The following is a 24,725-nucleotide window of genomic DNA, read 5'->3' on the forward strand; positions in this document are numbered from 1 at the left end:
ATAACATATTTTTCAAATTATTTTAGTGAATCTATCATACAAACTACCACAGTCCTCTTTTAAAAATTGGATATTTCTACATTGTTTCCATGGAAACATTGTCTGTTCATGTTATATATTTTATTGTTTTCAAGAATGATACAACAGAAACATAATGTACACTTAAAGGTATAATAAGTCCATTCTGAAATAACAAATTTAAAATTGTTTTTAAAGAGCAATTTTTTAAAAAAATATAATGCAGTCTTTAGGCCAGTAGTGTTACCTGCCTGAAAGAGAACAGCTCTCAAAGTACCAGATAAAACAGATCAAATGCTTTACATTTTCACGGATTTCCTTTTAATTTCTTTGCTAGTTCTAAGTGCCTAACACATTTAACATCACTAAAAATGGTCAGTTCACATTATTAGCAGATAGCAGAATGTACTCAGACAAAGCAGGGTTCTGAGACTTGACTTTTTATAGACATAATAACACTAATCATGACTAAGGAGCGTTAGTGCAGCTTATAAAAGACATCTACAATGTAACTTTGACCAAAACTCGAAGTGGAGGAGTCCCAAAATGAAGCAGAAGAAAACCAATTCAATTATTTTTGAAAATTCAAAATAGACTCGATTAAAATTAAATGTGAAAGTCACAAAAAATTCAATTCTTATACTTAAATTTGCTTTTCTCTGATTTAGAAATTACCATACAAAAAGTTATTTTCAGAGTTAAATCAAAGATAACAGATAGATATTTTAGTCTGAATAATTAAAATCCCTTTACTTATTGTCATTTTTCACACCCCCCGGAAGAAAAAAAGTTGTGTTACTAGTTTTTAAGAAAAATTCCCAATGAAAGTTATTTTTGTGTGAGGTTTCATGATGTACTATTGTTTGAAACTATAAGAGCCCTTTCACATTTCATTCCTGTATATTTGAAACATAGACATAAAACTAATCACTGTGGTATTTTTAATAATACAAGTCCCTTGTCAGAAGTGACAAATATACAGGGAATGAAAATTTGCATTAAGTTTTGTTTATTATTTTCTAATAGATATTTTTGGTCTTTGAAAAAGAATTTTTTTTAAAGATTTTATTTATTTAGACAGAGTGGGAGGGAAGGAGAGAGGGAGAGAAACATCAATGCATGGCTGCCCCCCTACATGCCCCACACTGGGGACCTGACCTGACCTGGCCTGCAACCCAGGCATGTGCCCCGACCGGGAATGGAACCAGTGACCCTTTTGTTCACAAGCCAGCACTCAATCCACTTAGCCACACCAGCCAGGGTGGAAAAAGAATTTTTTAAGAGAAAGTAGAAGAGAGGGGGAAAAAGAGGGAGAGAAACATGGATTGATTGCTTCTCTAACCGAACCCGCAACTTAGGCATGGACCCTGACTGGGAATCAAACCAGCAACTTGAGGGACAGTGCCCAACCAACTGAGCCACACCAGCCAGAACTGAAAAAGAAAATTTTGTGAGACCAAACCAGATTCTATCATTGCATCAACCATGGCATGCCTCTATTTAATGTCTCCCATCATCCCCTTCTTTCAGACCATTTTCAGTGTTGAGAAGGAAGAGTGCCCTTTAGCATGTGGGATTGGTTGGACCAGGCATCATAGCAGGGTACTCGGGAGCATCACAGTTCCTGAAAGCACACCCTCTTGTAGCCGTCCATCACACCAGGCTTGGTTCTCAAGCAACATGCTCTTGAGAGCACTAACTCCTCCAGGCAAACTCATGCTCTTGGCTGGTTCTCACTCCTGGAGGTTAATATGTTTGTTCATTTATTTGTTCATAATGGTTATTTCTTTTTTTCCTTAAGCATATGGCTTTCCCTACATCATATTAGACAGAGTTAGACATATTAGACAGACTTTTAAAAAATCCTTTGAATTCTCCTGTGTATTTTCAGTATAATTTAAGCTTTCTAACTTCTTGTAAAAAGTCTTACACATGAACATTTCATCTGATAACCTGACTTTTTTGCTGTTTACCCCTGCATACTGTGGCTTGCCTTTTGTCTAAGGTTAAGATTACAACTGAAACTAAGAAATCTCTGCTAATACAAAACATTTCTTCTGCTGCTGTTTTCCTTCCTCTTTTATTTCATTTCTATTGCTTCAGAAATTCTATTTTTCCCTAATGTGATTAGGGCCTAGATACCTATTCACTCATGGAAAAACTTGGGTAAGACTGAAACCAAAGTTTGAGTGCATTCCTAGTGCATTAATGATGTATGTGTCACAGACCATGCTTCACTTGACAAAAATTTTGTCCAAAATACCATTTTTCACAATCATAACATTGTGTACTTTTGCAAGAAATTATGCATAAAATACTTTTGGAAAAAGAAAGCCTTTTATAGTGGTAAGCACTGTTATACCAATTTTATAGGACCTTATGCTTTTACTATTCCCATTTTTTATTGGAACAAAATGAGTTTATTTTTCAAAGCTATACAGCTTGTTTATGATTATGTTCTTATTATGATTCAAATCTGAAATATTTATCCTTTGGTTCCAAGAAAGGGATTTTATATATAATTGAAAAAAAGCACTTCTCTATTGGTAATAAATCCATCACAGTGAGTGGAAGGAGCTCAAGGCTACATTTTAAAAATTTTTTTAAATTAAAATACAAAAAGCAAAGAAGTTTCTACTAAAGATCATGGAGATTCATTTTAGTATAACTTGAGTTACTTCTTTTTAAAAATTTTATTCATTTATCTTTAGAGGGGAAGGGAAGGAGAGAGAGAGAGAAATATCAATGTATGGTGGCCTCTCGTGTGTCCCCCACTGGGAACTGGCCTGCAATCTAGGCATGTGCCCTGACTGGGAATTGAACCATGATCCCTTAGTTCACAGCCCCGCACTCAATCCACTGAGCTACACCAGCCAGGGCATTTGAGTTACGTCTTATATTAGAAAAGTTGCCTCTCACATTTTCGTACTTCTAGTTAGTGTTCTGCCTCTTGAAACTGCAGCCCCTTTGATGTGTACTTCACACTGGTACCAACTCAAGTGCTGAAACAAACCAAATGGAGCTGGGCAAGTGCCTGTTTTCCAGACTCACTGCTTTGTGGGCAACAGGGCGAAAGCAGATATAGAAGGGAATAAATATCGAACAATTGAAATGAAGAGAAAGAAGCAATAACTTTCTTAGAATTTTGGGTCTGGGGAAACATTAGAAAGTCATGTAATTTGAGTGTCTCATTTTACAAAGGAGAATGAAAATTTCCCTTTGTCATTTGCCTAAACTGCCTACTTTTCAGGAGAGAGAACTGAACATGGCAGCAATCAGAGTGAGAAAAAACGTTGTATATTGATAAAGTGAAAAGGAATAAAATCATAGACATTTGGCTATGAAAAGAGTTCTTAGGACCAGAGAAAAAGAAATGAGACAGCAATAAAACCAAATGGGGGACCGTAAAATTAAAAATATTAGACCTGAAAATTTATTGATGTATTAGGTACAGTGGCTTCCATAATTATAATGGGATTTGCCTTACCTTCCCTCCTCATTTTAAAGTAATCTCATTGAGGTCAAGACCATCTCACTCATTTCTTCCATCCCTTATTATAAAGGAAAAAACCGTGCCTTAGACGAGTAGGAATTCAGTGACTTGTTAAGTTAGATACTTTCTGTGGAAGAGATTATTGTTAATATAAAATGAGTAGTAGGAATTCCGCCCCCCCACGATAGTGTGATTTCAGATAAATGCAGTGTGTGTATGTTCCAGCCTATCTTCCTATCACTAAACACAGTTGGCTCTAGAAAAACATAGTATTTTTAAAGCTACATTTTCCTTTTCTTATCTTGTTCCCTTTGGAAATCTAGTTTTGCTAGGATTGAAGGGAAGATACTGTAAATGCACAGAAAGAAAGCTTTTGAAAGATAAAAAACTAGCAGGAGGCTCATCAGAAGCAGGAAGCATATGGGTGGAGCTGACTGGTACCCTGGATGCCAGCTGTTAGATCCAAGGCAGGTGGGCTCATCTCCACCCTGTAAATGCTCATGTCTGGCCAGTAATCACACAGCACAACAGCCAGATTCCAGCAGTGAAAGACAGAGGAGAGAGACACTTTTTTCCTGGCATTTATTGCTCTTTGGATGCTATCTGCACTGAAAATTTAGAGTAAATTAATATTACTGGCTATATGCTCTGTATACTATGGGTATATAGTGTTGTCTTGGTTGCTAGTCACCTTGGGTGGTATGGTTAAGCAAATTGTTGCCTCAGCCACCAAACACATTATTAGTATAAACTCCAACTTATTAACTTCTTCCCCCTTCCTCTTCAGAAAACTGCTCTGATATGATGTGCTACACCACCAGGTTAAACGCTCTAGAAGAGGGTTAGCCCATTTATTTTAAGGATAGATACATACCTACCTCGCTTACTTTCTCTTGTTGACTCACTCCCATGTGGTTATAGACTGTTCACTCACCAATCAAGTCAATGGTCTCGAACTGAAAATGCTGGGTTTTATGAGATGTGAGAAGACCTTCTAGGTCTTCTAGGTCTTCCCAAGGTCTTCCTCCTGTCCTTAACCTTCCCGACATCCTTCCTGGCTTAACACAATCACTCTTTCTAGTGAAATTCAAGTGGTAATTTCTGTGCATTGAATAACCTCTGTCTATGTTTAAAAATGGTGAACTGCCCTGAAAAGGGCAATATATTGCCAAATATTATTAGTGTTAATTTACACAATTGAGAGAGAGATGGGACACAAGACTCCTAAGCAGCAGACCAGGGGAGGGGCTGAAAAGGCAAGAAACAAAGAGGAGCTGTAGTCTCTGAAGGGTTCACTTAGGACTGGCCCCAGGACAGTAGCTGCTAAGCAGGAGATTCTGTGTCCTTCATGTAAACCATCACATAAACCAAGCAAAGAAGAGGGACTGCATTAAACAAAAAAACAGGTATACAGTTTGCATGCCAGTAACTTTAGGTGTTTACAGATAAAATATAACTAGTACAGTTTTAAATTTTACTAATTAAGTTCTGCAGAATGTCTGCATATGTCCAGGGGATATGGACACTAAAAGCCACTAGAATTTTGTTTTCAGTTAGGCGTAGACTGACTGATCGTGTGGACAATTTGTTTTTGGTTATAAGCTATAAGTCTTTAGATTTGACAGCATAGTGGGTTTGTGTAACTGGATGCAATTATTGCCAAGAGGTTTAAGTCAACTTTCTAGCAATGTTTTACAGATTACTTGAAAAAAAGCTATGTGCCAGAGGCTTGGTCAAAAAAGGATTCTAAATTCAATCATTTCTCCCTTCACTTAGTTTAGATTATTTCCATTTGATCTGTATTTTCTACTTTCTAAAGTTAAATGCTGCATTTTTCTTAATCCCAACCTATTTGATTAAAAATCTGTCCAATTAGGTATATTGGTTTAGAGAGTTATCCCATTGTTACTCACTTAACAAGAAAAAAGACATCTGTAAACCTGCCAAGTGTGGGGGGTAAACGTTGGAAGTAGACTTGCATGCTGTTGAAAGATTGTTCATTGTTGTAGGAATATTTGGAATAGATTACTGGTATAGTCAGTTCTTGAGTGTGAAATACCAGACTGTCCAATATAACATTTTAGAAGAAATTAATAAAAGATGAGTGTGAAGAAAAATGCATCTTCATAAAATATAGGGTGGTTTCAGCTGTTTATTCAAGGACTTTAATTTTTGCTTTATAAAAAACGTGTTCTAAATTTTAAAAACACAAATGCACCCCAAAATACCTTACTTCATAACTTTTAAGAAGTCTGAGAGGCATGACCAAAATTAAGTCAATTTGTATTTCTTAGCATTTAGTCCAGTGTCTCATCGGAAGCACAGGGCCTTGTATTAGTAACTATTCTTTGTTGAATGAATGAATAGCCTGCTGACCACATTTAACTGGCACTTTTGGTTTGTGTACTATGTCATTTTAAACTAATTACTAGATACCATCAAAAAGTATTTTATGCTTAAGTTTTCTCCAAAAGTATCTTATGAAAAATAACCTTAGAAGTAAAGGTCCACAACAAAGATAGACAATTGTGGATAATTTTTATTTTGTTCTTTCTGTTTTGTGTATTTTTCAAATTTTTAACAAAAAATGTTATGTAGCTAAATTTTTTTAAGATACATGGCCAAAAACTCTCTTAAAATGAAATATAAACTTCACTTCTAATAACTAATATCTCATCTGTGGTGTAAATTGGTATTACATTAAAGGCTACTTTTAAAACTAATGTCATTATAACCAACAGCATTTCCAGGATTAATGAATTTTATCTTCTGACATAGAAACTGAATTAATGTTTCTGCCACTGATACAGAGCAATGTGAGTTCCATTTTGTACTGTTGAAAATGATTATCCTTTTCTGAGAAACAATCAAATGCCAAACTGAATGCCAGCTTTCTTCTTGCAAGTATAATCATAGTGTTTTTATTATTAAACATGTTTATAAAAGTTGGGTAGAGTTTGTAAGTCTTTTATTAAGCGGGTTGTTTGAGTCTCCCCTCTCCAAGTATAATCCTATTTGAATGACTTAAAAAGAGAGATGCTAACCAATAAAAATAATCCCTTGTGCCCTCTGATAGAAATGAAATATTGAACCTGGGCGGATGGCTATTCTGAGCCACAGTGGCACCTGGTAGTTGAATCCTATGACTAATCGCAGAGATTTGTGTTTAGGTAGATCACCTGGACTTAGTTATCTGCCCACTGGAATGACACAGTAGGGAGATATTGTGGAACATCTGTGAATGGATCACAGCTATGCCTGATGTGAATCACTCTTCCCTCAAAAATCTAAAGTTTAATAGTTAAGGAATTCCAAGCTGTTGTCGCAGAAACTGAAATGTTTGGCTTATTCTAGGAGTTGGGAGGAAATGAATACAACAACTACTCCAAGCCATTTTTGCCAATAAGTCATCTGGCTATGTTTTAACCCTCTAAATTTAGAACAGCCTGAACGCGGGTTAGAAGTCAGCAGTGAGAGCCCTGGGTCACAGCAAGTAATCAAATGTGCCTCCTTCAACTGATTGCCACCTTCAGAGGCCACAAGACTCCATCATTTTCTTGATCAGGGGAATAGATTTCCTGCCTTTAAATTGCACAGGCTTCTTTAAAAGTGTGCAAAACACGATGAGGGCAGTGCTCCCACCCCAGACCATCTGTGACTCTTAAGGGACCTTGGGGGCATTTGGTGTGCAGCTCTTGCAGTGACAGTTTTCTTTAGGGTACTATGAAAAGCAATTTTTTAAAAAAGTGAAACTGAAGGTTTATGTGGGGCTTGCCAGATGTCACACTATGGCTTCCTAGGCACTGCTCATGCTGCGGTTGTAGGCTTTCTGGGTCTGTAGGTGCCTGGTTATTGAGCTGGGGTGGTGAGTAGGAGGGTAGCTAAGTCTGCTTTTGTTCCAGTTCCAGGACTCACCTGCCACCTCTGCATGACCTGAAACTTTTAACATTGCCTTGTAGTTTGACTTTTTCCTCTGACATTTTGACGTATCTACCTTTGCTTCTTTTGGTTCCTCCTTTTGAATCTGCATGAAGTCTGTTTACCAGGATGTTTACAAATAAGAGCGTGTTTGTGTGTGTCTTTGTATTTTGTGACATGTGAGCAAGTTGTGGTGGGTGACTGCTAATAAATAATAAACATATTTAGAATTTTACCAGTATTATAATGAGAATGTTTTAGCGGTGGCAAACATTTTTAAGAATTTTAAAGAACGAGAAGTATTTGTAAGTTTGAATTTTATGGAATATGTTTGACATATCTGTTTGACAATGGTGCGGTCAATGGTGCCAACCCGGTGAGAGCACAGTGATGAGTTGTAGTCCAAAAGAGGTGCACCACAATCCTTAAGTTCTAGGCTTTGTGGGATATTAGAGAAATAAATCTATAAATGGAAGAAGAAATAAAATGAATGAAATGTGGAATGTTCCTAGCAAAGACTAAATTAATGGGATTTGCCCTACAAAATATCAAAAAGTATATGTGTCCCTATTGTTTTGTCTTAAAATAGATATACAACCATTGTTTTGTATTGAAATGGATATTTGTATATTTTATGATATTTGGGGAAAATGAAGGGTTTTTTTTTAAGGAAAGCATGAAGAAGACTATATAAATGGGAATAATATTGTATAAAATCACCAATAGTTTATTTTCTGAACTTGAAAACAATTGTTTCTAAACACAAGGACAACAATTTTGCCTAAATTTGCAGTATGATGACCAGTATAATGACTTCTCTCCTTTTTAGAGAAGCAGTCAAGTGTTTCGGGAACAGATAAGACAGCAGCGATCCGGTGAGGTTGATTCCTTACAGAGGAAAGCTGTGCATACCGAACGGAATGCACGGTAAGCTGCTCTTCGATTCATTATGTCCTCTTTTTCTCAAGGTGTCCAAAGACAGGAGGTAGTCTGCAAAAGGATCGATGATGGCTCCACTGTCCAGAACAAGTACTGCGACCCTGACAACAAGCCTCCTGAAAATCAAAGGACCTGCAACGCTGAGCCCTGCCCACCTGAGTAAGTAACAAAAGTGAGAATTGTGTTCTCCAGGTAGATATCTCCTGCCATTAGATATTCTCATTTGGAAACACATATTCATATTATATGAATAAATTAAATTGAGAACAGGGATAAAACATTATCCCTTATTCCACTGACAGAGGGTGGAATTTTGATGTGCCTTTTGATGAATAAAGATTCCTGTTGATTCATAGGTTTCATTAACTCCTCCAAAGCAGGAACTTCAGTTAATTAATCATGGCACAGTGCTGGAAATTACATTTCATCAGTTGCTAAGACTCACACCTTTTGCCCTTTTAACATATCTCTAATTGGTATTTATCTTGCAACTAATGGTGTCTTACAATAATAATTAGCATTGGTTTTTTTTCTTTTTTTCTTTTTTAAAGATTTTATTTATTTATCTTTAGAGAGGAAAGGAAGGAGAGAAGGAGAGAAACATCAATGTATGGTTGCCTCTCGTGAGTCCGCTGCTGGGAACTGGCCTGCAACCCAGGCATGTGCCCTAACTGGGAATTGAACCACAATCGTGTGGTTCGCAGGCCCGTGCTCAATCCACTGAGCTACACCAGCCAGTGCTGTTTTTTTTTAATGGTACATAAAATAATGCTATCTGAGAGTCAGTAAAGTATAGTAGATTGGTATGCAGTCCTGCCTTCATACAGGTACATACAGGTAGTACACGCAGTCCTACCAAATACACACAGGTATGTATCCTAAAGGCCCAAAGACTTTTAAAATGGTTTAGAGATACTCTGAAACAGAATTTGCGGGCCCTGTTTTCAGCTCTGTCGTCCTCGGCATCCTCTCCTCCAAGTGGTGGGCACAGGCACAGAGGTGTACTTCAGCCTCTTTCTGTTGATTAACATAGCAAGGACAGCTCACTGTGAAGGGAGGCACGAAGAGAGAGCCATTCATCCTAAAGATGACTTTTAAAGAATTAAAATTTAGAAACATGAGACCTGCTGTTAATGAGCCACATTTTATAATCTGTAAGAACACAGGTTTCTTGTTTGAGCAAAGGGCAGTGATTGTGTGAAAGAAGACAAAGATGCTGAATGGATCATAAAAACACCGATTCTGGTGTGGATTTTGCCTGTTTGACAACAGCAAGCCAGAACCTGTGCGAATGGCATTTCCTTCTTGTTTCAGAGTAACCATTGTCTTCCAGGTTTACTATTATAAATCTCCCGACATGAAATTGATAAAGAGAGCAAGCAATATGAATGTCTATACTCCAGGGTCTGTAGAACTGGCGAAGAAAGTAAAAGGGATTACTCTACAATAAAGTAATCTCTTTTTCTAAAACCAGCTACACTGGAGTCACAAAACCCTGGGACTCACAATGAGTAAGGAATTCAGGCCCATCACAGTTAAAGCAAAATGCATTTCTCAATATTTGTTCAAAACAACAATGCCATAAGAACTTTCATTATCCAAACCCAATGTCTGCCTGAAATATTTGACTTTCAAAGGGAAATATTCACCACTTGTCTCTTCAAAAGGTTCTGGCAGTGGTTACAAATAAGGACACAGGGAGTCTAAAGTGATAGGAGTTTTTATTTTAAGAATTTTTAAATTTCATGTATCCTCTGTCCAAATTTGATCATATGTCACTCATTCCTTAAAATCCAGATATGGGAAAATATATTAATATGACCTGTTATAAGTATTATGAGACAATATATTTGTTTTTGTTCCTTTTTACCAATTATTTTTATTAGTTTATCTTAAAAGAAACTGAAAAACTATATAAAACAAGTGATGCTTAAAAACCAGGGGCTAAATTTTGAAGTTTTCAATAACTTCAACATATTTTCACATAATTATGAATCTCTACCCATCAACTTAGTTCCCTGCCACTCAGGATTTTAAGTATTATGTTTGGCATTTGACCCACTAGTTAGGGTATCTGAGTGGGCTTGGTCAGTCACTCCTGTTCTTTTGGCCTCAGCTTTTTTATTTCTTTAAGCTGAAATGCTACTCAAATGTCCTATGAAGTTTCAGTAGTTGGTCATTCCATTTCATGTATTTTAGGCTCGGCTATTACATGGGAATATGTGTGTGTGTGTGTGTGTGTGTGTGTGTGTGTGTGTTAACACTTTAAGGATATATTTATTTGAACTACCACACATAATTAAAATTAACTTTCCTATTTCCTTTTGATTTCTGAAATAAAAAGTTATAAACTTTTTTAAAGCTTGAAGGTGAGGGAATGGAATTTGAAAAACAAAGATAAAGAGAATATAAGAAAGAAAATTTAGGCTGACAGTTTTCTTTTTTGGAAAGAGCTAAAGAACATATTTAAAATATTACTCTTTATTAGTCCATTTTTTCCTTAGTTCCTTTTAAATATCTTCTTTATTCTTTTGAATACAGACTATGAAAAAGGAAATGTTAATTTTTCAGAATGGTTGTTGTATGCAAGATCCCCAGTAGATGCTGGTATTGTAGAGACAAAAGTCACAGAAAGACTACTGAGATAAAAATCACAGAAAGACTACTGAATTCAGTAAGCCTTCAGATGGGTGTGGAAGAAGGGAAAGGAGATAGGTCTTTCCAGATGATGTAAAAATTGTATTTGGTGTTATAATGCATATTGAAACATAACATTTTTAAGTGCAGATTAGTAAAAAAATTAAATACCTATAATACTTATAATACCACTTTAAATACTTTGATGTCTCTATTTCCAGTCTCTTTGTGTATAGATATGTGTATATTAAAAATGGTATAATAATATTTATGATGATTTATAGTCAGTTTTCAACATATTTTGAACATTAAGTATCTTCTACAATGTTTAGTAGATATGTCATTGTTTATTTAAATTGGCTTCCCACTGTCAAACAATTTTGGTTGTGTCCTAGCTTTTAATCCTTTACAATACCACAGCATTAACCATTTTTGCTACTAAAACTTTACTCTCTATAATTATGCCCTTATGCTACTTGCATAGGAATAGAATTTCTGGTTCAAATTGAAATATATCTTTGTCCATCAGATGCATTGTCAAATTGCTCTCTACAAAGAACACATGGATGTGTATTCCCATTAATAGTATAAAAGAATGTCATTCCCCTGGACTAAAAACCCTAGGTATTATTACTTTAAAAACCGCCTTTGGCTATTTTGTAGGAAAAAAAGCCTTGGTATCTAATTGCTATTTCAGTTAGTAAATCTTGAATCGCCCATGATGCTGAATGTTAAAAAATTAAGTCCAGTGGCCATTTTATTATTACTTTTTTGCTTTTTTTTTCATGGCCTGGTTTTTTATTGAAAATAAAGTATATCTCATTTTTTATTGCAGTTCTTATCATTTTGCTATGATTTGTATGAATTCTTAGTGTATTAAGGGTATTAACTATTTTATCTGTGTTCCAAATAATTTTTTTAGTTTATCATATGTTTTTCATATTATTTAAGGTATTATGATCTATTTTTATTTACTGGAGTTTGAAAATAAAACTATCAAACTTTTGTTTCTTTTATTGGTATAATGTTTAGGAATGCCCTACCTACTCTTACATTATACTTTCAATGTTTTTTAATGAAAACTTTAATTTATCTAAAATATATTTGAGGAAAGGATCTATATTTATTTACAAATATTATTGTTTCTTCAATACCATTAATTTAAAATCCTAACTGCTATTTTCTATCAAGAACTATCTTTTCAAATTACGAAATATTTCAAATGTCTTTTAGTCACATTGGAGACTTTACAAGTATAGTATAGAAAAATAAAAAGCTATAAGATTTGTTGTATAAAGAAAATTATAGGAGATCATAAAGATAAACAAAAGAGATGTTGGTAGATAAATAAGAGTAGTAAAATAACAATAATAATAATTTATTTGGAAGATCTTGAAAGGCCAGAGGAAGCCTTCCTGGGAAAATCTGGGCACTCAGAGCAGCTGCTCTTAGAAGAAAGAGCAGTCAAATGGGGGGGAGGCTCGGGACAGGAAGAAAACAAGGGCTCCAGAGACAATGAATGAAAATGGTAGAATTAATGGCAAAGGCGGAAGCAACTGGAAAAGGGGAAAGGGAGGAGTCAATACTAAAGAGCATGACTGATAGGAAGCATGACTGATAGGAAACCACGCCATAGAAAAGGAAGTAATGCTGAGTTGGCATCCAAAGAGAAAGGTCAGGAGCTCAGTTTTGACCTTGCTGTCTTTTAATAGCAAGAATATTTCTATAAGTGACTTCATATGAAGAACCTTTAGATACTGAATATTATTCCTATATGAAACTGTGCAAAGGTGAAAACGGTGGAGTGCTGTACATTGTGATAATACTGTGATCAAGAATTAGAAGATATTTTTAAAGCAACTCAATGTAGAAGGCAGTGTGCTTTGGAAGAAATGGTTCCTTAACCTAAGAACAGTCTAGCCCGTCAAATCCATATAAAAATAATTGTAGTACAAGGCAAAATATGTAAAGTACGATGAGTGAGTTATAAACGAAAGTACTAAAGGATTCTCAGACTTGGGAGAGATTTTTACCCAGGGGCTGGGTTTTATTTAATGGTGTCTTTTGTGGTATAATGTTTAACCATTATTTGAGTCATTGCACCTCACCCAAGGACAACTATAATCAGTTACCTTTAGAAAAGGATTCATCACAGTCCTCTATAAAACTCCAAACTTTAAGACCAAGGAAGAATCATGGAAATCATTTTACAGATGAGAGTATGCTGATCTCCAGTGATGTTTTCCCATTATTCCAGACATTACTAACTCTGTGAGTTATAAATCAAATGTCTGGTGACACTTTAATCCTTCTAATTCTGTTTTATCAACACATTCTCAATTGCCACAATTTCAGAGATATTTATTGCATCAATTATTTCTAATTTAGAAAAATCTTGTCTATGGAATATTTAGGACATAGAGGCTTCTACTTAATATTAATTTCACTCTCCAGTTAGCTAAGGAAAGAGTAATTTCTTTTCCTTTTTCTCTTTTTACTTACCAACTTTTTGTTTTGAGAATTGTTCTAAAAACTATTTTAAAAGCTAGGAAAGTTTAAGTATCTTAGTAAGTAGTTAATAAGTTACATACTTGAATCTCTGACTAAAGATGTTAATGTCAAATTCTGAAGATTTGTTTTTATTTTTCTACATGGTATTTATTAAAAAAGGGTAGATAACTAGACCCTTAACTCAGGGATAAAGGCTGGAACATCTCAATATTTATCCCAACCTTNCTTTATCTGTCCTTCCATTCTAAATGAAAGCTTTGCTGGATAAAGCAATCTTGGCTGTAGGTCTTTGGATTTCATGACTTGGAATACTTCTTTCCAGCCCCTTCTTGCCTGGAAGGTCTCTTTTGAGAAATCTGCTGAAAGTCTGATGGGTACTCCTTTGTAGGTGACTGTCCCCTTATCCCTTGCTGCTTCTAGGATTCTCTCCTTCATTTTAGTCTTGGCTAATGTAATTATGATGTGCCTTGGTGTGTTCCTCCTTGGGTCCAACTTCTTTGGCACTCTCTGAGCTTCCTGGATTTCCTGGAAGTCTATTTCCTTTGCCAGACTGGGGAAGTTCTCCTTTATTATTTGTTCAAATACGTTTTCCACTTGTGGCTGTTTCTTTCCCCCTTCTGGTACCCCTATAATCCGGATGTTGGCACGGTTAAAGATGTCCTGGAGGTTCCTAAGCCTCTCCTCATTGTTTTGAATTCTCATTTCTTCATTCCTTTCTGGTCGGATGTTTCGTTCTTCCTTCTGGTCCATTCCATTGATATGAGTCCCAGTTTCCTTTCCATCACTATTGGTTTCCTGGACATCTCCCTTCATTTCAATTAGTTTAGCCTTCATTTGTTCCTCTAATTTTTGACTAAAATCAACCAGTTCTGTGAGCATCCTGATCACCAGTATTTTGAACTGTGCATCTGATAGGTTGGCTATTTCTTGGTCACTTAGAGTTATTGGCTCTGGGACTTTGAGTTCCTCTTGCACCATCTTTTGGGCTGTTTGTGCCTGTTAAGTAGCAGGATCAGAGCCCTAGGTTTTCACTAGAGCAGGGCAACTAAGTCGCTGGGTTGTGACGTTGTATGTGGGGGCGGGGTCAAAGAGGGACAATGGCTTCCATCTGCTGCCCGCTGCCTCGACCCCCAGCACCGCAGCCACCACTGTCACCAGGCCCACGCGTTTCACTGCACTCAACGCGTTTCGTTCCACTGCACTTGAGTGTGCCACCGCTGTCAGCCCGCCACCACTGGGTTCGTCCCCTGGAGCCTGCATGGTCCGTCTCACTGTGCACGAATGTGCGACCTTGGTCAGTCTGCCCTGCACCCCGACTGGCTTTGGGCTGCCCGCGCGTCTAGTGCCTAGGTCGGGGGATCTGTCCTGCCCGACCCAGTTCCGCTGCTGGTTCTGCCTCTCTTACTGTCCCCGTTGAACGGTTCGTAGCTGTAGGACTTCCGTATAATTCCATGTTCTGGTCTTTGGGTGTGTCTTAGTTCTCCAAAACTTTTGTTGTAGTCAAACTTGGCTGTGGGAGAAGGCACAGTGTTTCCACCTATGCCTCCATCTTGGCGGAAGTGCCTAATAGCAATTTATTTTCATGTGCTCTGCTATTTCCCTTTAAGGTAAAAAATCAAAAATAATATTATGATCTTATGATGAGTTCTTTCTCATCATCCCCTAGGCTGGGGCAAAGTATTTTTATAGTGTCTCTTACTCTCTCATCTCATTAATGCTAGTCTTTGTCCTAATGTACAGAGACTGCAGATCCCAACACAGGCTGCACCAAGCCACTCTTCCCCCAGACACTCCAGCAGGAATCCCACTAATTGTTCGTGTCTAGTGGACAGGAGGAACTTGTGAGGATGAAGGCAGTTCGACCACATGGGACTTCAGCTCAGAAAGAAACAGCCCTGCTAGTGTTCAGACTCTAATGGTTCAGCAAGTGGTGTTCCCAAAAGGATGTTTTCCCTCGGATTTTTACCACTGAATCTAGTGGAGGAAAAGAAAAGAAATAGGGAGAAAGTCATCTGAGGGTCAAGTACATGGAGAATGAAGGTGGAGAAAGCAATCTGTCTTAAACCGGACAGGGGAGTGGAGGAACTGAGACAATTAGATGCAGGGGTAAAATTGCAACACTATTTAAATAATGAGTGTGTGATTTAATCCTTCAGACAGACGCAGGAAGGGATGATTTGCTGAGCAATAAAGATGCAACAGGAACTGAGTGTGAAGCCCGAAATTAGTTACAGTCAGAAGGGAAATCGGACGGGTGGTTATAATACTTTTACTTGCCTACATTCCAAGTTAAATGCTAGAGTGACACATCTCAGCTAAGATGGTTGGCAATAAAAGAGAGGACAAAGAATGGAAAGGCAGAGGTGGCCCTGACCTCGTGCAACAAAGACCAGCAACACCTCCTGAATCACTGCTGTTACTCTGGGCACCTGTGTTTAATTTGAGGGCCTTTATCCCTCATACATTATGGGACCTAATGAGATCATGGCTGGAGGTGGTATGACTGAACACTCTGTGGCTGAGTTACACACATTTCTGTTTTATCCCCTAATCTCGGTGATGAAATCACTGTTGCGAATTGAATCAGAGTTTCACTATGGCTGGCATGAAAGTTATTATTCTCAGTACACATTTTCCTCTTTACCAAAAATGGTACTAACAACTTGGGATCATGTTCATCTGTGGAAAACAAAACAGAAAGATGAAAACCACTTTAAATCTTCTCTGCAAAATGACTTGGAAAAATGTTACCGTCAGTTTTTTTTTAATTCAGGATTAATTTATTATTCATTAAATCAATTCTGGGTAGAAATTTTTTAGATTTTTGACAAGATATATTTTATATTGAGAAGCCGGTTAACGATGGTCTTCTAAATGCTGGTCTTTCTCTATAAGTAAAAATGTTACAAATAATAATGAACAAAGGCCACTGTGGCTTATTTAGCTAAATGCAGGCTCAAATTTAGGCTGCTAGTACTCTGACTTCACTAAGGTGCTATCTTCCCCATGCAAAACTGGCACAATGAGCTAAGGTCATTGAAATAGTGAGAAATTTGTTTTTCCCTCTTAGTAGTTGTCCACCCAAAAACATGAGCATATCCATTGATGATAGTTGCCTGATTTATAGTCTTGAATTTAAAAAGTCTTGTGACATCATGCTTGTGACCAAGAGTCTACTATTTAGCAGTGTTAAAAGTGAAATTCAGTGGAAATAGCAACTGATGGGGAATCAAGTCCTAGTTCCACCATCACTCTTTCACGCCTTTGGAGAAAGGTTTTTCTAACACTGGGTTTTACTTTCTTCTTCTGTAAAACAATGCACAGTGCCTGGAACACAGTAGGCAGTGTGCATATATGTATTAAATTTAAAGTAACAATATGTCAGCCTGGATTCTGGTTGGAAATAATACAACTTCAATTCCAGCTAACTTCAGCACATAAGAAGGTTTGTTGGTTTATGGAACAAGGCTGAGGGAGCTGTAAGAATGCACTTAGCTTGAGGAACGGCTAGAATCAAGGATCAAGCACCATTAGGACTCTAGCTCCTCTGCATTCTTTCAAATCACCTAATTCCACTTCACAGGGGACATGGCCACCAGCAGCCCTTACCTTTGTGACCAGAAAGAAAAGGGTGCGGTGTGCCTTCGTCAAGATAAAAAAATTCTAAAGCCAAATTCTCATTGCTCTGATTTGGGTCATGATTCACAGCTCTTGGACCAATTACTGTGCCTCAAAGAGTGAGTCCTGCAAAAGTATCTGTCACACACACACAAATCCTGAAATTATATGTATATACGTATATATGGTCACTGATGACTTCAAGGAAAGAGAATCATATACAGATAAATGTGAGATGTTCATTTTGTTAAGACATTACTTCTCACATTCTTCTCACATTAGCTGGGCAGAAGCTATTTTTAGCAGTAAAGTGGTCCAAGCAAGAGATCTCCATGCTTCCACAGAGCGGACCCAGGGCTCTGCTCTTGCTGCAGGTGTTTTAAGACTGTCGTGTCTTCAGGATGGGTGCCTGGGCCTTCTTACCCCTGTAAGGACAGGAGAGGCCTTCTGTCTTCTACATAGCCTGGTGTTCATTTCTGGGAATCAGAACGAATCTCTTAAGTTTTAGCATAAAATCCTCAATTATGGGAGAGACCGCCCCAATGTAATAATAAAAAGAGCTACTGTATGTTAGACCCTCTGTATGTTGTATGTTAGACCCTCTGTTCGCAGCTCTCAGTGGCGTGCTGAAGCCAGTGAGTATGAGCCCCTAAGATCCTGCTAGCAGCATATCTTCTCTTCTCACGCTCACTGCATCTTGAGATGGCTTGAATGGTCACAGCGAGGTATTTATACCACGAAAATTGGCTAACACAACAAATCAGGTCTCCCTCCCTCCTATGAAATGCCAGTCATTAACCATTTACCAGCACATGACAGGCAGTTTCAAATATTACTTTACTTAATCTTTGTGACAATATCATGATCCTATTGTTATCCTCAGTTTAGAAATTAATAATGAAGGAGAAAAATCAGAGAGGTTAAAAAATACAGAGTGCAGCCCTGGCTGGTGTAGCTCAGTGGATTGAGCGCGGGCCTGTGAACCAGATGATCGCGGTTCGATTCCCAGTCAGGGCACATTCCTGGGTTGCAGGCCAGTTCCCAGCAGCGGCTAGTTCCCAGCAGGGGATGCACAAGAAGCAACCATACACTGATATTTCTCTTCCTCTCTCCTTCCCTTCCCCTCTAAAGATAAATAAATAAAATATTTTTAAAAAATACAGAGTGCATTACTTACTTGGACATAATTCTGCCTGCTGCAAAGCCCCTGCTCTGCACTTGAGGAGGCAATTGACAAGAAGTTCTCTCTTCCTTAGCAGTTCTTTCATTTGTCATTTGTCACATCAACAACAATGAAATGTCAGCTCTTACAGGAAAAGGATGCAGTCTGTTGGTAAAAGTGCCTTTACTCAGCTGAAAATCTCTGGCTATACTGAGAAAATGCTTTTCGGTGTTTCTTTTTCCTTCTTGCTGCAGGTGGTTCATCGGGGATTGGTTGGAATGTAGCAAGACCTGTGATGGTGGAATACGTACCCGGGCAGTGCTCTGCATCAGGAAGACTGGACCTTCTGAGGAGGAGACACTGGACTACAGCAGTTGTTTGACACACCGGCCTGTTGAAAAAGAGACCTGCAACAACCAGTCATGTCCACCCCAGTGGGTGGCTTTGGATTGGTCAGAAGTAAGGAAATCTGAGGCTGTGTGTTGTGAGATATCTTAACTATTAACAGCAAAGCATTTAACATTAAGGACACCTGAGCATGTGAGCATCTTAGAACATAATAAGTAAGGACTGTCAAATAGTGAACTTGGCCATGCTATATTTTATTGCTGATTATCAGGAAGTATGGGGTTTTTTTGCGGGGGGCAAGGAAGTCAGTGAATTTGAAAAAGTGTTATAGTGAGTACTCATCCAAGTGGTTTTTCTTCCTTATTATTCTTAAACAGCCTCACAAGCTCAGAATCAGGGACATGTTATATTACTTTTTTCCCCTAAGTAATGTTCCAGCCTAACTACATAACTCAGACACGAATCTTTGTCAATTATTGTCACTTGTTATATATCTATACATATTTTAATTCCTTCTTCTGAATTGGGAGAAGAAACCTCATCCCAAAAAGTCAAATTTAGATTTTATCATTACCTCCATTTAAATGAGCAGTGAGGAAGACCTAAGATGATGTTTTTCTGATGTACGTGTATATAAAAGATCCCAGTATAATCCAGAGGCCTCAGAAAAATGGTCTCATGAAAAATGAGGTGAGAGGTAGAGTTAATTCTTAACTCCTCGTTCTGCATGAACATTCACGTGTGCACACTGTGCCGTTCTCCACGTTTCCCGAAGAGGAGCTGAGTCTCTCTGTGGTGGTGGTGAATGGGGAGCGGGATGAGTCCTCGTTATAGAGCTAAAGGCCCTTCTTCCAGGTGGCACAACAGGATGCAATTCCTGCTGAAAACATTGTGGTACTTGCTTTAGGTGTTTCCTGTAGACCTCGTAAGTTTCTCAAAAAATAAACAAAAAACAAATTAAACATTGTTATTTAGAGACCTCTGGATGTAACCTTTCCCCCTGTGAATCTTAGTGCTTGAGTGGCCGTATGTAGTTAGCGGCGTGGGGCTCAGGTGGACGGTGTTTAAGGGGCACAAGGAAAGGTAGCTTTGGACCAGCTGTGGTTATCCACGGAATTTGGCAGGAACTGGGAGTGTTCTCCCAAGTTTCCTGGCCGTAGTCCAGCTTTAGTAATTACATTCTGCCCACCTAACTTTTATTTGTATTTCAATCAAACATAAAAATATTCTTGGTATTTTTCACTCAGTGGTTATGGAAAAAACAGTATAAATTCTTCTGTTCCCTAAGAATGGGGGAGTTAACTCTTAAATTCATTTGAAAGGTAACATCCATTGGTAAAAAATAGACATTCTACAGAGTTGTACACATTAGTACTTCAGTACCCAAGACCCATATAGAAGTCCATATATAGTCTTTGATTAATGATGACAAAAATTTTTTTTGGAGAATTACAATGAGAGACCTGATGATTGGCTGCAATAGTTTTGCGGTTTTAGGTCAGGTCCACAAATATGATTGAGTCTTACTAAACACACTGGTATAGACACTGTGGAGAATGCAAAGAATTTATAAGGTTGAGAAAAGAAGAAATATCCATTTAACAACTAGAGAATAATATAAGACAGTATTTAATGAAATGGTGGGTTGTGTGGCATAAATGTAAGTGACATGGAAATTTGAAGCTGAGAAGGAGAGAACAGCCTGGAGTAGGATCGAAGGCTTCTGAGTTGATGGGAGTTGAGCTGCATGTTGAGGGAGCACAGGGTTTGGAGCAGGGGAGAGGAGAGGGAAGCTGGAGGAGGCGTTTCCCAGAAGAGAAACAACTGAACAGAAACACAAAGACCCTGCAGGACTGGAGACAAGGGTTTGTTTTCAAGAATAAATGGATGGTAAGATTGAATAAAGTAGTGATAAGTAACAAAAAGGCTTGGCTAGAAAGCTGTATACCACATCATTTTTCTACAAAAAGTGGAGAAAATAGACAAGTTCATAAGCAGAAACTAGAAAAAATTTCTACTAACCACTAAAACACCAAAACCTCCTCATGCAGACTCATTTCACATTGGTCTCTTGACCTACATATTTCTGTATCATTATATTTTCATTTTAATATAAAACAACCCAATATAATCACCTTGAGAAATATCTTATGTGTATTACTCTATGTTTTCATTCCAGATACCATTTTAAGGCTTTCTTCCTAATTCAACCTCATGTTGGTTATGGTTATCCCACTTTTAGAGTTTTGGTTGTTATCTATCCCATCTTAGAAGTGATCTGCTCGAGCCTCTCTAAGAGGCCCTTAGGCGTTCCTGGGAGCCGCCTGAGGAAATATGTGCAAGCAAGGGGGCTTTTAATCATATTTCTTTTTTTTTGTTTGTTTGTTTTTAAATATATTTTATTGATTATACCATTACAGTTGTTCTATTCCCCCCCTTCAATCCCCTCCACCCGCACCCTCCCTCCCCCACCATTCTCCCCCCCTTAGTTTATAACCACCTGTCTCAAGTTCTTTAGATTCTATATTTCCCCCACTATTCTCGCCCTCCCCACTATCTATTTTCTACCTACCATCTATGCTATTTTCTGTGCCTTCTCCCCCCTTCTCCTCCTCCCACTCCCCTGTTGCTAACCCTCCATGTGTTCTTCATTTCTATGGTTCCACTCCTGATCTAGCTGTCCTCTTGGTTTGCTTTTGTTTTAGGTGTGGTTGTTAATAACTGTGTGTTTGCTGTCCTTTCACTGTTCATATTTTTCATCTTCTTTTTCTTATATAAGTCCCTTTAGCATTTCATATAATAAGGGCTTGGTGATGATGAACTCCTTGAACTTGACCTTATCTGAGAAGCACTTTATCTGTCCTTCCATTCTAAATGAAAGTTTTGCTGGATAAAGCAATCTTGGCTGTAGGTCTTTGGATTTCATGACTTGGAATACTTCTTTCCAGCCCCTTCTTGCCTGTAAGGTCTCTTTTGAGAAATCCGCTGACAGTCTGATGGGTACTCCTTTGTAGGTGACTGTCCCCTTATCCCTTGCTGCTTCTAGGATTCTCTCCTTCATTTTAGTCTTGGCTAATGTAATTATGATGTGCCTTGGTGTGTTCCTTCTTGGGTCCAACTTCTTTGGCACTCTCTGAGCTTCCTGGATTTCCTGGAAGTCTATTTCCTTTGCCAGACTGGGGAAGTTCTCCTTTATTATTTGTTCAAATAAGTTTTCCACTCGTGGCTGTTTCTTTCCCCCTTCTGGTACCCCTATAATCCGGATGTTGGAACGTTTAAAGATGTCCTGGAGGTTCCTAAGCCTCTCCTCATTTTTTTGAATTCTCATTTCTTCATTCCTTTCTGGTGGGATGTTTTGTTCTTCCTTCTGGTCCATTCCATTGATTTGTGTCCCCGTTTCCTTTCCATCACTATTGGTTTCCTTTGCATCTCCCTTCATTTCAATTAGTTTAGCCTTCATATATTCCTCTAATTTGTGACTGTGTTCCTCTAATTTGTGACTATAATCTACCAGTTCTGTGAGCATCCTGATAAATAGTGTCCTGAATTGTGCTTCTGAGAGGCTGGCAATTTCTTGGTCGCTTAGAGTTATTGGCTCTGGGACTTTGAGTTCTTCTTGCACCATCTTTCGGGTTGTTCGTGCCTGTTCCATAGCAGGATCAGAGCCCTAAAGTGTCCACTAGAACAGGGCAACTAAGTCGCTGGGTTGTGACGTTGTGTGTGGGGGCGGCGTCAAAGAGGGACAATGGCTCTCACTGGTATTGCAGGGCAACTAAGTCGCTGGGTTGTGACGCTGTATGTGGGTGCGGGGTCAAAGAGGGACTATGGCGTCCCGTCTGCCGCCTGCCGCCTGCCGCCACAGCCCTCACCGGTGCCGCAGTTGCTGCCGTCACCGGGCCCACGCGTTTCGTCCCACTGCACGAGAGTGTGCCACCGCCGTCAGCCCTCGCCCCCTGGGGCCTGCGTGGTCTGTCTCACTGCGCGCGAATATGTGCCCACGGTCTGCCCCACACCCCAACTGGTTCCCGTCTGCCTGCGCGCCTGGGTCGGGGGCCCTTTCCTGCCCGACCCAGTTCCGCTGCTGGCTCCGCCCCTCTTACCGTCCCCATTGAACGGTTAGATGTAGTCGGACTTCCGTATAATTCAATTTTCTGTCGTTTGGTTGTGTCTTTGTTTCTCCAAACCTTTGTTGTATTCAAACTTGGTTGTGGGAGAAGGCACAGTGTTTCCACCTATGCCTCCATCTTGGCGGAAGTCCTTAATCATATTTCTGCTAGTTTCTTTCTTTCATTCTTTGTTTCTCTTTCTTTCTCTGTTTGCTTATATATCTACTTCTTTATTTATCTGTGTATTTATTTATTGTTGTGTAACTACAGCTATCTCCATTCCCCCCACCACTCCCCCCACCTGCTATCTTCTTTAAGCCAGCTGAGTCAAAGCTTAGAGGAAAGAAATTGTGTGGGGGGGCTTCAAGTGTGCGTGTTGGGACAATCACCTTGAATAAAGAATTGGCAGCCACTGATGCCTCTCTGCAGACAATGCAGGAAAGTGATTCTAGGATAAGCGTGGCTCAAGCAATGCTGCCATTCCCTCCTCAAAGGTCCTGGTTGGACAAGGCCAGTGCTACCATCTTCGTCCTTCAGCCAGGAGGGGTAGTTTCCCCCCCATTCAGTCCCTCCTGTTTATGTTCCACGAGAGGGGTGCACTCTCTCACTTCCATTTCGTTATGTTACCAAGAAGCCCACCTCTTTCCTGGATCGGCTAAAAAAAAACAAGTGAAAGTAAATTGCATTATGTGAAATAAATGTCTGAGTAGCTCTGAGTAGCTCTGGAGAACAAAGTGAGAACAATGAGCCTGTTCTTCCCAGGGGAATGGAACACCTCCCACTAATGGGAAAAGGAGGCCCCAGCAGACGGAAGAGCAGGCAGTATTCGAACCCTTCCAGCTAACTTCTGCAAATATTTCTCACAATATCCTTCTGACGCGCCCACGAAAACCTCCCTCCTCTCTGCCCTCTTCCCACTATCAGCTGTCTGAGCTCTGCTAATCACCAGGGTGAGGTTCAACTGGTGAAAACATGTTGCAGCAAGAAGAATGTACCCTTTGACCTTTTCCTTTTCATTGCCGGCTGCTCTAATATAAAATTTCCATTGTTGCAAGGCCAGGAACCGTTTTTCGTTTTCCCTGTCAGTGAAACCCACCCAGCGCGTATGGCAATAGAAGAAAAAAAGCCAAATTACTTCAGGGAAAAATGGCTCTTCAGCAGCCTTTTGTGAAACTGATCAAGCCATGGCTTCCTATGTCCTATCAACTAGCCTCAATCCTGGGGTCACCTATGCTATATGTTGGACTTAAATGGCTTTCTGTTCTTGTCCTCTTTTGGCATGTAACTCTTAAAAGTATGGCTGTACTCTGTGGATGGGCTCCAGCCATCCTCAACCTATCTTTTGATGTGTCGGCAGAGTTTCTTCTGACTCCCAAAATACCCACTGGAAATGGCCTATGTTTTGTACTTATTCTTGGACAAGTGATGACTGGCCCCATAATCAGTTGACTGTTAGGACTAACTTTTAGGTAACCTTACTTAAGAAGGAGGAGGGGAAATCCACCCTGAAGGGACTGCGTTTAGTTTTGCACACCATTTGTGATGCCACCTGGGAGTAGGACCTTACTCCCAGGTTCTACCTTGGTATATAGCTAAGTACATGAAGCCCCCCTCTCTAGAGATAACTCAGTCTCACCCCCAAACACTAACATTTCTATCCTTTGTAAGTGAGAGCCAAATTGTTTTTCCTGGTGTGGTTTCAAATGCTTTTTTAGGGAGTAGATTGGAGTGAAGCAAGAGCAGGAAACAGGATACCTATTAGAAAGCCATTCCAATATTACGTGTAGGCAGTGCTGCTGTCTGTAGTAAGGTAGGCAGCAGTGGGGACAGAGAAGTCAACAGACATGAGAGAGATTTAGGAATCGAATTAATGGAACCTAGTGGTTGATTATATGGGTGGAGTGAAGCAGCAGCTGGAAATAAGAATATGATTTGGCTGTGAAAAGGAATAACAGGGGTCAGAAATTTCTCTTGA

At 38.9% G+C, this 24,725-nt stretch overlaps 1 protein-coding gene across 1 annotated transcript in view; it reads left to right on the forward strand.

Moving 5' to 3' along the window:
- Positions 1-24,725, forward strand: part of ADAMTS6 (ADAM metallopeptidase with thrombospondin type 1 motif 6) — a 250,909-nt gene that overhangs the window by 205,981 nt on the left and 20,203 nt on the right. Inside the window, exons 21-22 of the mRNA XM_037062866.1 lie at positions 8,398-8,527; positions 18,551-18,755. Coding sequence (XP_036918761.1) covers positions 8,398-8,527; positions 18,551-18,755 — 335 coding nt within the window. The remainder of the gene's footprint in view (positions 1-8,397; positions 8,528-18,550; positions 18,756-24,725) is intronic.

This window comes from Sturnira hondurensis, unplaced genomic scaffold (assembly GCF_014824575.4).
Source record: "Sturnira hondurensis isolate 20B ecotype Veracruz unplaced genomic scaffold, ASM1482457v3 Scaffold0014384, whole genome shotgun sequence".
Taxonomy (NCBI): domain Eukaryota; kingdom Metazoa; phylum Chordata; class Mammalia; order Chiroptera; family Phyllostomidae; genus Sturnira; species Sturnira hondurensis.